Raw genomic sequence first — 15,875 nt, forward strand, 5'->3', positions numbered from 1 at the left:
CCTTGTTTTAGTGTAATATATCCCCTGATAATTTCCTGATAAGGGGTGGGTAGAAGGTAAATGTTTTGTAACTTTGTTCCTCTGAAAATGTTAGTGTTCTACCCTCACATTTGACTGGTTTGACAGATACATAATTCTACAGGACATAATTTTCCTTCAGAATTTTTTTTTTTTTTTGCGGTACGCAGGCCTCTCGCTGTTGTGGCCTCTCCCGTTGCGGAGCACAGGCTCCAGACGCGCAGGCTCAGCGGCCATGGCTCATGGGCCCAGCTGCTCCGTGGCATGTGGGATCCTCCCGGACTGGGGCACGAACCCGTGTCCCCTGCATCGGCAGGCGGACTCTCAACCACTGCGCCACCAGGGAAGCCCCCTTCAGAATTTTTAAAGCATTGTTCCACTATCTTCTAGCTTCATACTGGAAGATGAGTCTAATGCCAGTCTGACTCTTGTTCCTCATTATGCACTGTAGAAGCTTCTTGTGCTCAGCAATGCCTGGTTTGCCTGTCCTTTCTGGGCACCTGAGAAGACTGCACATTCCAAGTCCCTAGCACTCAGGAAGGTCCATGTGGCTGGTTCTAGCCAGGGCCGAAGCATTTAAAAGAGAGTACAGTAGGATTTTTCTACACTTGTTCTCCCCCCACTCTAGAAACTATGTGTTTAGATTAGCCTAGATTCCTGAGTAACAATATAGAACAGAGTGTTCTCCCTCACCATGGACATGTAGCATAAATGAAAAGTAATGTCTGTTGAATTAAGCCATTATCATTTCAGGATTTATTTGTTGCTATATTATAATTTAGTTTATTATGATTAATAATACAGTATGAGATCCTTTGTTTTTCTCTGGCAATTTTCAGAATCTTTTCTCTATCCCTGGTGTTCTTAAATTTCATATACCTCAGTATATGGTCTTGTTTTTAAAAACTGAGGTTAAATTCACATAGTGTATTAATTTTAAAGTGAACAATTCAGTGGCATTTAGTATATTCACAATAATATGGAAGCACCAACTTCATCTAGCTCCAAAACATTTTCATTATCTCAAAAGAAAACCTCTTATTCATTAAGAATTTACTTCCCATCCTCCAAAATCTCTTACCACTCAATTGATCATTTTATATTTCTAAAATTAGTCTCTACTCTCATTCTCTTTGTCCTTGTGTCCTATGTGTTTTATAATATTTTACTATGAATGGATCCATTCACCATATTTAATCAAAAGTTTACTGCCTCCCTTTTAAAACTCTTTTCCTTTGACTTCTAGGATACTACTCATTCCTACTTCTTTTATGTGCCTGCTCATTCCTTCCTTCTCAGCTTTTCACTGACTTTCTTTTATTCTATGATCTAAATCTGTATATACAACTCAACAGCAAGAAAAAAAAAAAGACAAAAAAAAATCTGATTAAAAATTGGGCAGAAGATCTGAACAGATATTTTTCCAAAGAAGAAATACAGATGGCCAATAGGTACATGAAAAGATGCTCAACATCACTAATCATCAGGGAAATGCAAAGCAAAACCACAATGAGATATCACCTCACACTTGTTAGAATGGCTATTATCAAAAAGACAAGAAATAACAAGAATGTGGAGAAAAGGGAACCCTGGTACATTGTTGGTGGGAATGTAAACTGATGCAGCCACTATGGAAAACAGTATGCGGGTTCTTCAAAAAATTAAAAATAGAACTATATGATCTGGCAATTCCACTTTTAGGTATTTATCTGAAGAAAACAAAAACACTTACTTGAAAAGATATATGCACACCCATGTTCACTGCAGCATTGTTTACAACAGCCAAGGTAAAGAAACAACTGAAGTGTTCATCAATGGATGAATAAAGAAATTATGGTTGGTATATATAATGGAATATTATTCAGCCATAAAAAGAATAAAATCTTGCCATTTGTGACAATATGGATGGACCTCAAGAGCAATGTGCTAAGTGAATTATGTCAGACATAGAAAGACAAAGACCATATGACCTCTCTTATATGTGGAATCTTAAAAAAAAAACCAAAAAAAAAAACAAGCTCATAGATACAGACAGCAGACTGATGGCTGGCCAGAGGAGGGGAGTGGGAGGTGGGAGAAGTGAATGAAGGGAACACAGTGTTTAAAAAGGGGGAGAGGAGGTAGGCAAAATGTAGACTTCAAAAGCCTCGTGTGAAAAAAGTGATAGACTTGACATCATATAAATTAAAACTTTCTATATGATCAAGCTCACCATAAACAAAGGAAAAGGGCAAGTGCAAACATGGAAAATATATCTGAAAAACAAATAACAGATAAAAGGTTATTATTCGGGCTTCCCTGGTGGTACAGTGGTTAAGAATCTGCCTGCCAGTGCAGAGAACACGGGTTCAAGCCCTGGCCCAGGAAGATCCCACATGCCATGGAGCAACTAAGCCCGTGCGCCACAACTATTGAGTCTGTGCTCTAGAGCCCGTGCGCCACAACTACTGAAGCCTGCATGCCTAGAGCCCGTGCTCCGCAACAAGAGAAGCCACCGCAGTGAGAAGCCCGTGCACCACAACGAAGAGTAGCCCCCGCTCGCCGCAAATAAAGAAAGTCCACATGCAGCAATGAAGACCCAACGCAGCCAAAAATAAATAAATAATAAATAAATAAATTTATTTTAAAAAAAGGTTATTATTCACTCCATTAATTCATTCATTGAACAATTAATTAGGGAGTGCCTACTATATGCCAGACACTGTCCTAGGTGCTGGAAACACTAGAATGAACAAATGACAAAATCCCCGCCCTCCTGATTCTTACATTCTAATGGTGCAGGGAGGGACAGGCAATAAAAAAATAAACAAATAGTATGTCAGATGGCAGTTACAGAGAAAAATAAAACAAGAAATGAGGAAAGAGCCTGTGGAGAAGGCAAAGATATGACGCCTTCCAAAAATGAGTAAGAAAAAATCAAACACAAGAGTAAAAAGGCCAAAGAACAAGAACACAGAATTCACAGGCCAAGAAATGCAAATGTCCAGTAAACATGAAAAATTCTTGGTCTAGCCACTAACGCAACGCCACGGCATTATTTGCCCATCAGGTTGGCAAACGTTCAGTACTGGGAGGAGTGGGTAAATGAGTAATCTTGTGCCCCTTCACAGTGGAAGAGTAAATTAGTATCTTTTTTTTTTTTTTTTAGAGGGCAATTTGGCAGGAACTATCCAAATGTTGAAAGCACGTGCCCGTTGACCCCACAACCCCTCTTCTGTATATCACACTGGAAAGAGAGAGGCTTGTACAAAGATTTCCAATGCAGCACTTGTCTGTACTGGGGGAAAGCAGAATACAAATTTTTAAAGTTCTGCCAAGCAAGAAAAAATTAGTCTTTGAGATTTCAAAAATTCTTTTCTAATAGCATTAACTACCTGCTACACTTGAATAATTTCTAAATGTGATGCCTAGTCTAGCTCTCTCTCTCTCACATCCCAGAACCCTAATGCCTAACTGCTTCTCAAACATCTTCACCCAGAAATCCCACAGGAACTTAATCTCACCCCTCAAAACTGAATTTATCTTCTCTTCCTTTCTCCTATATGGATTTGGTAACTCTCCTCTTCCATAGCTCTTCATTTGTATCTCTATTAAGCTATACTACAACTATTTATTTATGTCCACCTTTCCCAACATACTACAAACTCTTTGAGGAATATACTCATTCCTTCAAGTACTTACTATGCACCACATACAGTACTAGGTACTCTTCATGGATTACCAAGACAAATGTGATAAATCTAGGAATTTAGGGTCTAGTGAAAGCAGGGAGGCATCTTATTAATAATTTAATTCTCAACACAATTATGTCACATAATACAGGTTCCACAAAAGCTTGTTATATGAATATAGCAAATAATGAAATAGTATAAACACAGGTTCTGAAAGCCATTCCAATCTTTCTCTAGGATGTTGAAGATTGAAGTACCACCTTTAAAAAATTATAAACACACATTAGGAGTAATTTATTGCTCAAAACTCTCTCACCTTTAGAACAAAATCTTAAGTCCCTACCATGATCTACAAGGTCTATAAGCCAACTATGGCCCCACAGAGCCAAATCCAGCCTTCTGCCGCCTCAGTAAATAAAGTTTTATAGGAACATAGACAGGTCCATTCATTTACATATTGTCCATGGCTGCTTTTCACAACAATGGCAGAGTCTGGTAGCTATAACAGAGACCTTTTAACACGCAAAGCCTAAAATATTTACTATCTGGCGTTTTATTTATTTTTTAAAGGCATTTTTATTCTAAAACTCCAATTTCAGACCTGCCTTGGGTTTTCATATGGTTTCTCTCCATCTCACACACTCTTTCTGCAGACACATGTACAACTCACTCAGCTTAGTCCCAAATCTGTTCAAGCCCTACATAATACTTTTATCACTCCCTATTGTCTTATAACCTTCTATTTTTTCTTCAGCAGATTTATCACTACCTGACATATTATTAGTTTATTAGTTTTCATCTCCTCAAGAGAACGTAAATTCCATGAAGGCAAAGCTATCTTTGTCTTGTTCATTTCTATACCTCCCAAAGCTAAAATAATGCCTGGTATATACATAGTAGATGCTTAATAAATATTTGCTGAATGAATGAATTAGGCATTTATGTTTAAAGAGTTCAAACTTGGAAAAATTATTTGAATATTTTCCTCATTGTAAAAAACTAAGGATTAAATACATATAAAAAGTTTCGAACAGTACCAGTATTAAGCTCTAGATAATAATTACCTGCTGTTATTATCACTATTGAAATTATTAAGCTTATATTACCAATCTAGTGAATCATTAGTGGCCTGTGATTAAAGTATTAAGGAAAAGAATATTGTTTTTAAAAAAGTTTCTAACCGCTAGTTCTCAAACTTGGGGTGGAGACCTCAACTCTTTTAAGAAGTACTGAAAATCAGAGACCCCTCAGAGACAAAAAAGAACTTCCATATAATAATAACTGCAGGTCTTGAAAGAACTATTTGCCTTGGCACAAATGAAAGATAGATTTTCTTTCTTTCTTTTTTTTTTTTTTGATGTGGACCATTTTTAAAGTCTTTATTGAATTTGCTACAATACTGCTTCTGCTTTATGTTTTGCTTTTTTTGGCCGCGAGGCATGTGGGACCTTAATCCTCAACCAGGGATAGAACCCGCACCCCCTACATTGGAAGGCAAAGTCTTAACCACTGGACCGCCAGGGAAGTCCCCAAGATTTTCTTTCTTTTTTAAAATTCCCTCTTTTTGAGGGTTACTCTGGAGAGATTATTATTCATTTTCCCCTGTTTTAAAACCATATTTATTATGAAACAACACTTAGAAAGGGGCATAAAACACAAAGGTACGGGTTAATAACATTTTTTTAAAGTTAATGTCTGTATGACTACTGCCCAAATTAAGAAACAGAACCTAACCACCACCTCCAAAGCCTTCCACATTGCCTTTTCCAATCAAAGTCCCATGAGGTAAGCATTATCCTGACTTCTGTGGTATTTAATTTCTTGCATTTCTTTATAGTCATACTACTCAAGTATGTGTGACTAAATAATGTAATTTTAGTGGTTTTGAACTTTATTCATCCTATATACCTCAGTGTTTTTTATCCATTTAACTACTGATGGTCTTTCAGGTTATTTTCAGTTTTGAATTACTGTGAATAATACTGCTGCTGCGGACATTCTTGAATTGCGCCTGATATACGTGTTTAGGCATTCTGTAGGGAACCTACTAAGGAAAAGAACTGATGAGTATAAGTTTGACAACATTTGAGAACCACCACCAAAGCACTTTGTTTAGTCAGAAAACATATTACAGAATTGCAAAAACTGCCTAATATTGTCAAAAGACTGAACAGAAGAGAACCAAATGTATTTCTTGGCTGATAAAAATATATACTATCTGTATTACTGTGTGGCGCAAAATGAAAGTGAGAAACAAGGCAAACAAAAGAAGCTCAAAGGGAGCACAGGTGTGCCTAGTTCTTAGCCATTTTCCTCACATGACAGCTACAACCAATTGAAAGCAGAAAATAAACTCAAACAGTACTATCATATACGGATGTCAGCTCCCTAGGGATCTTAAACAGACAGAAAAGTAGAAGAATAAAAAAGAACTGCATAATTTGCTGTTGTAAATGCCAACCTGGAGAATATTTCTAAATCTCAAAGTTAGATTTCATTAAAAAGAAAATGTTATGACTAGGGCATCAAAATAATGTGCTTGAGACCAAATTTTTAAAATGGCATGCATATTGGTAATTTAAAAGTTAGACAATCCCTAGATTGTTGGAAACATATTACTTTAACAGGAGCAATAAAGCTAGATCAATTAGCTTTCACTGTCTTGAAAATGGGAATAAAAAGGAAGAAAACAAGTTACTTCAACGTGAAAGCTCCCATTAACACCCTCTCCAAACTCTGCCCCACGCCCCTGCAAAAGTTTTCTACCTTCTAGTTAACACGTATTCCTGTGTGCCAGGAATTACTTAGAGCACTTAGTAAACATTATCTCATTTAATTCTCATAATCCTATGAAGTAGGTACTACCATCCCATTTTACAAATGAGGAAATTGAGGTTTGAAGAGATCATACCACCCAGAGTCATACTGCCAATGAGGGACCAAATCAGAATTCACATAAAGGTTCCTCTGATCCACCTCTAAACATCATAAATGAAAATGAGTTACTTAGAAGGTCATTAAGGGAAATACAGCTAAGAAACTGAGATTAGAATTAACATCAAGGGGCTGGTAGTGCAGTGGTTAAGAATCTGCCTGCCAATGCTGGGAACACGGGTTCCAGCCCTGGTCTGGGAAGATCCCACATACCGTGGAGCAACTAAGCCCGCGAACCACAACTACTGAAGCCCGTGTACCACAACTACTGAAGCCCACGCGCCTACAGCCCGTGCTCCGCAACAAGAGAAGCCACCGCGATCAGAAGCCCTTGCACTGCAACGAAGAGTAGCTGCCGCTTGCCCCAACTAGAGAAAGCCCGTGCACAGTAACGAAGACCCAACGCAGCCAAAAATACATAAATAAGATAAATAAGTTTATATTAAAAAAATTAACATCAAGATACAACCAAAGTAAAAATTAACAATCAGCATTCAACATCAAGCCAACAATTTATTTCCCTTCAGAGAATAGCAGCTCACATAGTAGAAAGAAAGCTTTAGAACTGCACAGGGTGACTCTGAGAGGTTGCTAATGTGAATAATAGAGACTTTTTCACAAGGTTATTTGTTTCTGCAGCAAAATACTTAAAGCAATTCCTATTACAGAAGATAATCTGCCTTTCCCTAAAAACAGTTCCAGAGGCTGTTTGCCTTAAAATCTAAGAATAAGGAAGAACAAAAGAAAAAAAAATTAGAATTCAATGACAGATTTAAAATTCAACGAAATGAACCAATTTCCAGAATACAGAAATGGATTTTTTTTTTAAAGGAACAGTCTATATACCAAAACACTACTGGCATGAATTTAAGACTATCTTCTGTGCAATTATACTGGAAGAAAATCTGGCAGAAATATTGGAAAGCTAGCTGACTGGGGAGATGGTTGGTACAAATAAACAACAAACAAAACCCCTCCAATATATCTTACATTGGACAACTACTCTAAGAACAAAGAAATAAAAAATTAGCAACATCTAGTTTAAACTCAAGAGTTTTCCTGTAATGGGGACATTAACTACTAAGAGAAGGGAACCACACCAAGTGTTTTCTATTCTTTGGCATAAATAAACTGCTTTGGCTTAGAGAAATAAAAGTTTAAAAGATGAAAATTTAAAACTCTGTTTCAAGTACAATATGTAATCAGAATAAGCCTGAAATTGTTTAGAGAGGCTGATCTCATAGAGTGATGAAAAGTAAACAGTCACAAGAGCAACACTGATTCAATGCATTACTCCAAATAAGGCAATTTCTATGTGAGAGCAAGGCCCTAAGAGCATGGAGGATGGAATGAGAGAATCATACACAGATAGTGACTGTAATTTCAAAATGGGGGTGGGAGGCAGGGAGAGAATTTTTTTTTTAATCAGGAAAAAAAATAAGACATGAAATATTAAGAGAAATAGACTTTTGCCTAATATGATAGTAAAAATGATTAAGTCGCATAGTAAGCATGGATTAAGAATACAAAGACATGAGGTTTATTTCATAGGACTCTTAACTCCATCATCAAAAGGCAGATGCCCTTGGGGGAGTGGGCAGTTTGTCTCTACAAAGCAGACCTCAGAGGAAAGTTTCTCTGGCACCCAGACACCTCGACAAACAGTAGCAAGAGAAATCAAAGGGGCAGGAAGCAGTCCAGAGAAGGCTGTTTTTCACTCCATGCCCACCAAGTGATGGCAGGTCTCTACATCCTTAGCTTCTCTACCTTTTACACCCTTCATCCTTTCACTCAGCATACAAGTTAATCAAGTGGCAGAATTCACAAAATATGTATGAAACAGATTTAGAGATGTACAACTTTTAACTCAGAAAGCATCTTTAGCAAGCATACAAAAGTCTCAATGTAGTCATTAAAGTTTATATGGTAAACCTTGAGTCACTAAAATTTGCAGGGAACATGGTATGTGGAGCTCTGCTTAAACCAAACTTCATGCCTGAATCTCTGAAGAAGAAAATTTGTGAAAACTTTTTAGTAAGTTTTATTAAAGTTACTTGTTAATTCTAGATTTTATATGATGTATTTTTATATAGAAAATTTACTTCACAGTTCTGGAATTATGCAAAAGGTTATATTTAAATCTGTTCAAAATCCAATCTCTATGCCAGAGAATAAAAGCTTTTCTCCTAGTGACTTCCCCGGCAGTCCAGTGGTTAAGAACCTGCCTTCCAATGCAGGGGACACGGGTTCCATCCCTGGTCGGGGAACTAAGATCCCACATGCTGCGGGGCAACTAAGCCTGCGCGCCACAACTACTAAGCTCCGGTGCGTCAACTAGAGAGCCTGCGTGTTGCAAACTACAGAGCCCACGTGCTCTGGAGCCTGAGCGCCACAACTAGAGAGAAGCCTGCCCGGTGCAGCAAGGAGCCCACGCGCGCAACGGAAGATACCACGTGCCGCAACTAAGACTTGATGCTGCCATAAATGAATGAATGAATAAATAAATAAATATTTTTTAAAAAAAGCTTTTCTCCTAAAAGAGAATTAAAAGGAACAGTCTGTTTTACCATAAAAGGAAAACAAATTGAAATGTGTTCCGACCCATTTAATTTCTTCAAAATCACCTTATAAATGGAGAGAGCCAACAACCAAATTGTTCTCTTACGGAGTCATACACATAAACTGAAAAAAAAAATCTGTCATTATATTTAAAATAGGCATGATGAGACTTCCCTGGTGGTGCAGTGGTTAAGAATCCGCCTGCCAATGCAGAGGACACGGGTTTGAGCCATGGTCCAGGAAGATCGCACATGCTGCGGAGCAACTAAGCCCATGCGCCACAACTACTGAGTCTGCGCTCCAGAGCCCACATGCCTGGGGCCCATGCTCCGTAACAAGAGAAGCCACCGCAATGAGAAGCCCTCACACCACAACGAAGAGTAGCCCCCGCTCTCCACAACTAGAGAAAGCCCGTGCACAACAAGGAAGACCCAACGTGGCCAAAAATAAATAAATAAATTTTAAAAATAAAAATATAATAAAATAGGCATGATGACTCCTATGGAAGCGAACTACTTGCTATCTAATTTTTAAAACACCAAGTGAATTTACACTATACAAGCATAGTAAATAATGAGAACTAGATACTTAATATTTGCTTTTTAAAAGACGAAACAAAAATATGAAGTATTACTGCTCACAGAATATACACTTCATTGTCAAGATCATAAATCAGTTCAAGATGCCTATCAATGAAAATAACGGCAAAAAAGTTTATGTGTGCTTGTCAAAAAATAATCCAAAATTGTTTCAAAAGTTCACTTGAGTAAGATTTTTGCTGAATTTGCCTAGCTTGCCATAATACTTACTAAGCACGACAATTTCAATAATGGCACCTTGTCATCAAACAATAAAAATGTCATAAAATAATGAAAATGAGAACAAGTCAAACCAGAGGTAACCCTTACTACGCCAGCTCCAGCTATCCAAATTTAAGGAGCCAAAACAGATTTGGAAAATTTGAGATACAGCTCTTGCTACTTGCCACCAAAACTCAGGAACCAAACAGATTCAGATAACAAGCTATATCCCTAGCTACCTGAACTTACAACCCAAACTTCCACTATTTATACTTAAGAACCCAGTGGATTCAGACATCTAGGAATGCTTATACTTTATTTTTTCTGTTCTTTGGTTCACTCTTTGTCCAAAAAAACAGCGTTTTATAGTCTCATTTCCCCTCTGTGTATCACATTTAGCATTTACCCATGCCATTACATAGTCCTTGTAAACATTATTTTATTGGCTAATATCCTCACTGAGGGGATTGCTGTAATTTATATAACTTCTGCTCAATCTCTGAATGTTTATTTGCCCCCATAACTATGACCCAATAAAAATCTCCAAACATCTTTTTCTTTATTTAAAACAAACATTGCTCTGTGTTAAAACTACAGCTAAATATTTTAAACATTTTATAATAATACTTTAAATGATTTTTGCAAACAGTAACTTAGTAAAACATTATTTTGATAGTTCTCTGTTCTTATTTCTTTAGGCTCAAAACATAAATCCCAAAAGCTCAAAATAAGAATAACTTATTTTAAAATGGTCACATAACTAAGCATAAAACCCTTCTCTTAAAGATATATATTTTAGGTTACACATCCTACTTTTAGTTGGTTTCAGTGGGTACCAATTATTTTGCCCCAATCCCTGCGTCTGCTGACTGTAAAAATGAGATTTAGCAACCAGAAGGTAACAAAAAGATGCACTAATCTTTGCTTTATGAAAAAACAAAGAACAAAGAAATGTGCCATATTTATTAAACAATTTGGCTCAAAGTAATATTAAACTTACATTCAACATTATAGTCTCTAAAATGGACAAAAACAGAAGTTCTTCTAAAACTACTAAATGAAATTCCATGTTTCCTTAAAGCATCTCTAAGGAGTATAACATGTGATCTGTTGAGTTTGTGCCTGCTATAACTACCAGGTGTGACCCTTACGATCCACAAATGCTCTTGAGATTGGCAGGGTGGGAGCAAAGGGTGGAACAGTAACCACACATGCATGCACACCCATAAAATGAATTCATGAGCATAAATACTTGGAAAACCACTCATTTCAAAGAGAGAGCAAACAGGAAGAAAAAAATGCCTGACAAAATGTGTGTCTGATAGGAAAAAGTATAGATTTTATCAATGAATCTTTACTACACAGCGTGACCTTTAATTGTTACTAAGAAACTAAGAGAATAACACAACCTTGTGATTGTTACAGATTTAAGCAGTCACATGATTTTCAAGTAAGATGGAATACACAATTCTTTTGTTCAGAATTCAGCATTCAGAATTCTTTTGTTCTAAATCACCTCAAAAGCCAACCTGTCTATCTTTTAAATATTATTAAAATTAGCAACTTCCCCAGGGTAGGTAGCAGATGTCACACTGTAGGACAATCTATTACTACTTCTTTTCTAGAAAGCTCTTGCTACCCTAAGGGCTATCTCCAGAACTGAGTGTCCAAACGAAATCACTATTTTTGTGGCTTCATTTAATCATTTAAGATATTTATCTAAGAATCTCAAAATCCAAATCTGTGATAGAACTAGAACTTAAGTAAAACAGGTTAATGTTATTACTATCTCCTAAGTATCCAGACAGAGGTTTTGTTGCTTGACATTCTATTTTATTCCCTATTCAGTAATGCTTTTTACTTAAAAAGCTTGAAACTGTCTCTTTTTTGTGGGCAATACGAAATGCTCACCTCCATCGTGAAGGCAAATACAAGAGAAACATTTTTCTCAAAAGAGAGAAACAGTATGAAAAGAACCACTGCCGTCTGAAGATGGCCTTTGTGCACTTCTACCATAACAAACACGTTGAGATGTTAATTATTCCTCTCATTTTTCAATTTAGACCCTGACTTCATTAAAATCAATGTGAAAAATACTCTGTACTCACTCTGGCATTCTATGAATTGATGAATAAAAGTGCAGTCCCCGCCACTCTTTGAAAGCAAGTGCTCTAATAAAGAAAGAAACACCTTTAAGGATACAGTTTTTGTTGCTGTTTTTGAAAACCAACAGCAAAGGTAGGAAAACCAAAATGTATTAACATGGGTAACTGAATAAGATTAATAAAAGTTTAATATATTTTAATACTAACAGCAGACATATTTTGGAGTTAAAGTTAAATGACTGAAAATTATAATTATATAATCTTAATCTGTACCCCAAATGGTTAGCTTTTAAAGGTGCAGTTTCTATCCAAATAGCTCAAGAAAACCATAGAAATATATTGCTTTAAAAAGCTTCTCCCACTTTTAAAATACATCTTTTTCTTGAGAGCTTAACAAACACCCTTAAATAATTTAAAAATTTTATATTTGTTCTTACTGAATTAATTTTCAAATGACTGTTCTCCAACAGTCCCCCTTCAAAGATATTCATCTTAGTTAAGAGGCAAACAGTAAATATTTTAAGAATACCATAAAATGCCTTAAAATTTTTAAGAAACTGATATAATATTTTAATTTTTACACTTTCATTTCACTAGTAGTCTTTCCCCTTGAGTCACTTAATCTATACTTCATACACTATCAAATCATTACATTGTTATCTCTGCCTAAATGATTAAAATCAATGCCCGTACATTTTAAAATAAGAGCTTGGTAAATGGTTTTGCTCAGGTCAAACAGATTTTTTTGTTTTCAATAAGTAAAGAGAATCAAAACCTAACACAGTAGTTTAATAAATGTTTCAGCCCTTTTCTTACAATAAGCTTTATTTACTTTGATTCAAAGAGTTAACTTCTAAATCTGGACAACATCCTTCAAGTACATATTTGTATCTTTCAAAACTACCAGATAGACATTGGAAGTTCAAGTGTTAAAAATATATTCCAACATGATGACTATCTAGAAGGTGTAAACACACAAAAACCTGTCAAAGAGGACGAGTCAGTACCACTCTGATTGTAAAAGCTTCTTTTATCTTCCAGCTGGCCTCACCCCTCATCATTTCAACTTTGCTTAAGAGGCAGGCATCTCCTACTCTGATGGCTGGACAACCTCTCTTGACACCCTTACTGATGGCCTTCTTCTTTACCTTCATATTCAAATCCCTCATTATCCTTTATCTACTTACATGGTATGCCGATATATATTTCTATATAAACACACATACACAGTTATATACAGTTTTAACTACATATAACACATACATATATATAACTACATACAGTTATACAGAAATACAATGAAAAAGAGAAAAAAAGGCTAACTGCAATAGAAATTAGAAATTAAAAAAAAAAATCTAATAAATAGCATTTGCCAATTGCAGCCAAGAAATCCAAAACAGGAGTCTTCAGTTGAATAGTAATTACCAAAATAAAAAGTTGTTTACATAAATCCTATGTAAGCTATAGAACATTTTCAAAACTCAAACTGTACAATATCACTGTTCAATATGAAAACTCAGTAAAACCAAATTTTAGCCTAACTAAAGGACTTTATAAAACATATTTAAAAATATATATATTTGGAACCAAATTTCAGAGAAGCATCACAAGACTTCAGATGAAATTTATTAATGCAGGACATCCCACCATCACATACCAAGCCAAAAATCAAACTTTTTACCTACTCTGATTTTACTATCTGGACTCTACATTAAAATATCTACTATACTAGTTTGGATAAAATGCAAGATTAATATAAAAAGATAAATATACATGTGACTTTCACAAAGGTTATTTCCTAAGATACATGAGAGGAAAGTCTTTCAGGTAGTACATGTAAAGGATTTGGATCATGACACTGTTAACACTTCATCACTTGAATTCAGGACCTTGGGAATTTCACTTTGCAAAAAACTACAAAAGATGTCACTGATAATCCAAACCAAGAATCAAGGATCAGATACTGAAAGTGCTGGGGCAGGGGAGGGGGTGTGTCCTGTGCTACTAAATAGAGCTGTAGGAATGTAAAGAAAAAGCAGATACAGAAACATAATAGAGAATCATAACACTTAAAATGTGTTTTATTTATACATGAGTTACCTATGGGTTTTGATTTTTTTATACCTGTGTTGTCCAGTACAGTAGCCATTAGCCACATGTGGCCACTGAGCCCTTAAAAAGTTGCTAGTTTGAACTGAAATGTGTTGTCAGTGTAAATCAAATATATACTGATTTCAAAGACTTACTAAGGAAAAAAGAATGTGAAATCCTCATTTGCAATCTTTTAATATTGATTACATATTGAAATAATATTTTGGATATAGTGAGTTAAAGTAAATATATTATTAAATACATTATTAAAAATTTACCTATTTCTTTTTATAATTTTAATGTGGCTACCAGAAAATTTTAAATTATGTATGTGGCTCTCAGAATAGTTCTATTAGACAGAGCTTTTCTGTACCTTCTAAGATATATTTAAAATATGCTTATAACATTTTAAAATTTACAGTACAAAACTGTGCTTATAGCAGCTACTTTAGATTTAAGTAATCTCAAAAATGGGATTTAATGGAGAAGTATTATTAACCCTAATTTCTCCAGACATTTTTGAAATATTCTCTTATAACCATACTTGGTTCTCGCTCTATTTAAAGAGTAATTTTAGTTAAAATCATATCTGATAGCACATTATGATTGTGGACTTTGGCAATATTTGAATACTTGATAATTGGTTTCTTACTATATCATAAATAATTCAGAATAGACCCATCTTATTCCAAAATCCACTTTGTAACTAAATCCAGTGTATGAATCTTTTGTGCATATCCAGATATTTACTACTCAGTTTCTTTAAAGACATTCTATTATTCACTCTCACACTACTCAATTTAGCACTACCAGAAAAACAAATACCAGCAAGGGAAAAATAATCATAGCAAGGAGCACCCTAAAGTGTCCGAAATATCTTATTCAGTGTCTTTTTTTGGGGGGGGGCTGCATTGGGTCTTTGTTGCTGCCCTCGGGTTTTCTCTAGTTGCAGTGAGCGGGAGCTACTCTTCATTGCAGTGCACGGGTTTCTCATCGCAGTGGCTTCTCTTGTGGAGCATGGGCTCTAGGCATGGGCTTCAGTAGTTGCAGCACGTGGGCTCAGTAGTTGTGGCGCATGGGTTTAGCTGCTCCGTGGCATGTGGGATCTTCCAGGACCAGGGATCTAATCCGTGTCCCCTGTATTGGCAGGCAGATTTTTAACCACTGCACCACCAGGGAAGTCCCCTTATTCAGTTTTAAATCAAGGAGCTGTCTACAACTATTCTCCTCTAAATCAACTGGAATTGGCAAAAAATTTTAAGCAGTAATTTAACAATTCTAAATAGTATAAAGATGGTTCAATGCATATAAAAAGATTCTTTTTTAAAAAATAAATATAGTTATTATTTATTTTTGGCTGCACTGGGTCTTTGTTGCCGCGCAGGCTTTCTCTAGTTGCCACGAGCGGGGGCTACTCTTCATTGTGGTGCGCAGACTTCTCATTGTGGTGCCTTCTCTTGTTGCGGAGCACAGGCTCTAGGAGCACGGGCTTAGTTGCTCCGCAGCATGTGGGATCTTCCCGGGTCAGGGCTCAAGCCCGTGTCCCCTGCATTGGCAGGCGGATTCTTAACCACTGCGCCACCACGGAAGGCCCCTTATTCAGTTTTAAATCAAGGAGCTGTCTACAACTATTCTCATCTAAATCAACTGGAATTGGCAAAAAATTTTAAGCAGTAATTTGACAATTCTAAATAGTA

General features: G+C 36.1%; 1 protein-coding gene across 15 annotated transcripts in view; it reads right to left on the minus strand.

The window, feature by feature from the left end:
* SLMAP (sarcolemma associated protein) overlaps positions 1–15,875 on the minus strand; it is a 150,808-nt gene that overhangs the window by 36,748 nt on the left and 98,185 nt on the right. For 8 of the 15 annotated variants that reach the window (XM_082848681.1, XM_082848682.1, XM_082848677.1 and 5 more), the window contains one exon: positions 12,091–12,153. The exons of the other annotated variants lie outside the window; for them this stretch is intronic. In XM_082848681.1, coding sequence (XP_082704807.1) covers positions 12,091–12,153 — 63 coding nt within the window. The remainder of the gene's footprint in view (positions 1–12,090; positions 12,154–15,875) is intronic. 15 annotated transcript variants of the gene reach the window in all.

Source organism: Leucopleurus acutus, assembly GCF_964270905.1.
Source record: "Leucopleurus acutus genome assembly, chromosome: 10".
In the NCBI taxonomy this organism is placed as follows: domain Eukaryota; kingdom Metazoa; phylum Chordata; class Mammalia; order Artiodactyla; family Delphinidae; genus Leucopleurus; species Leucopleurus acutus.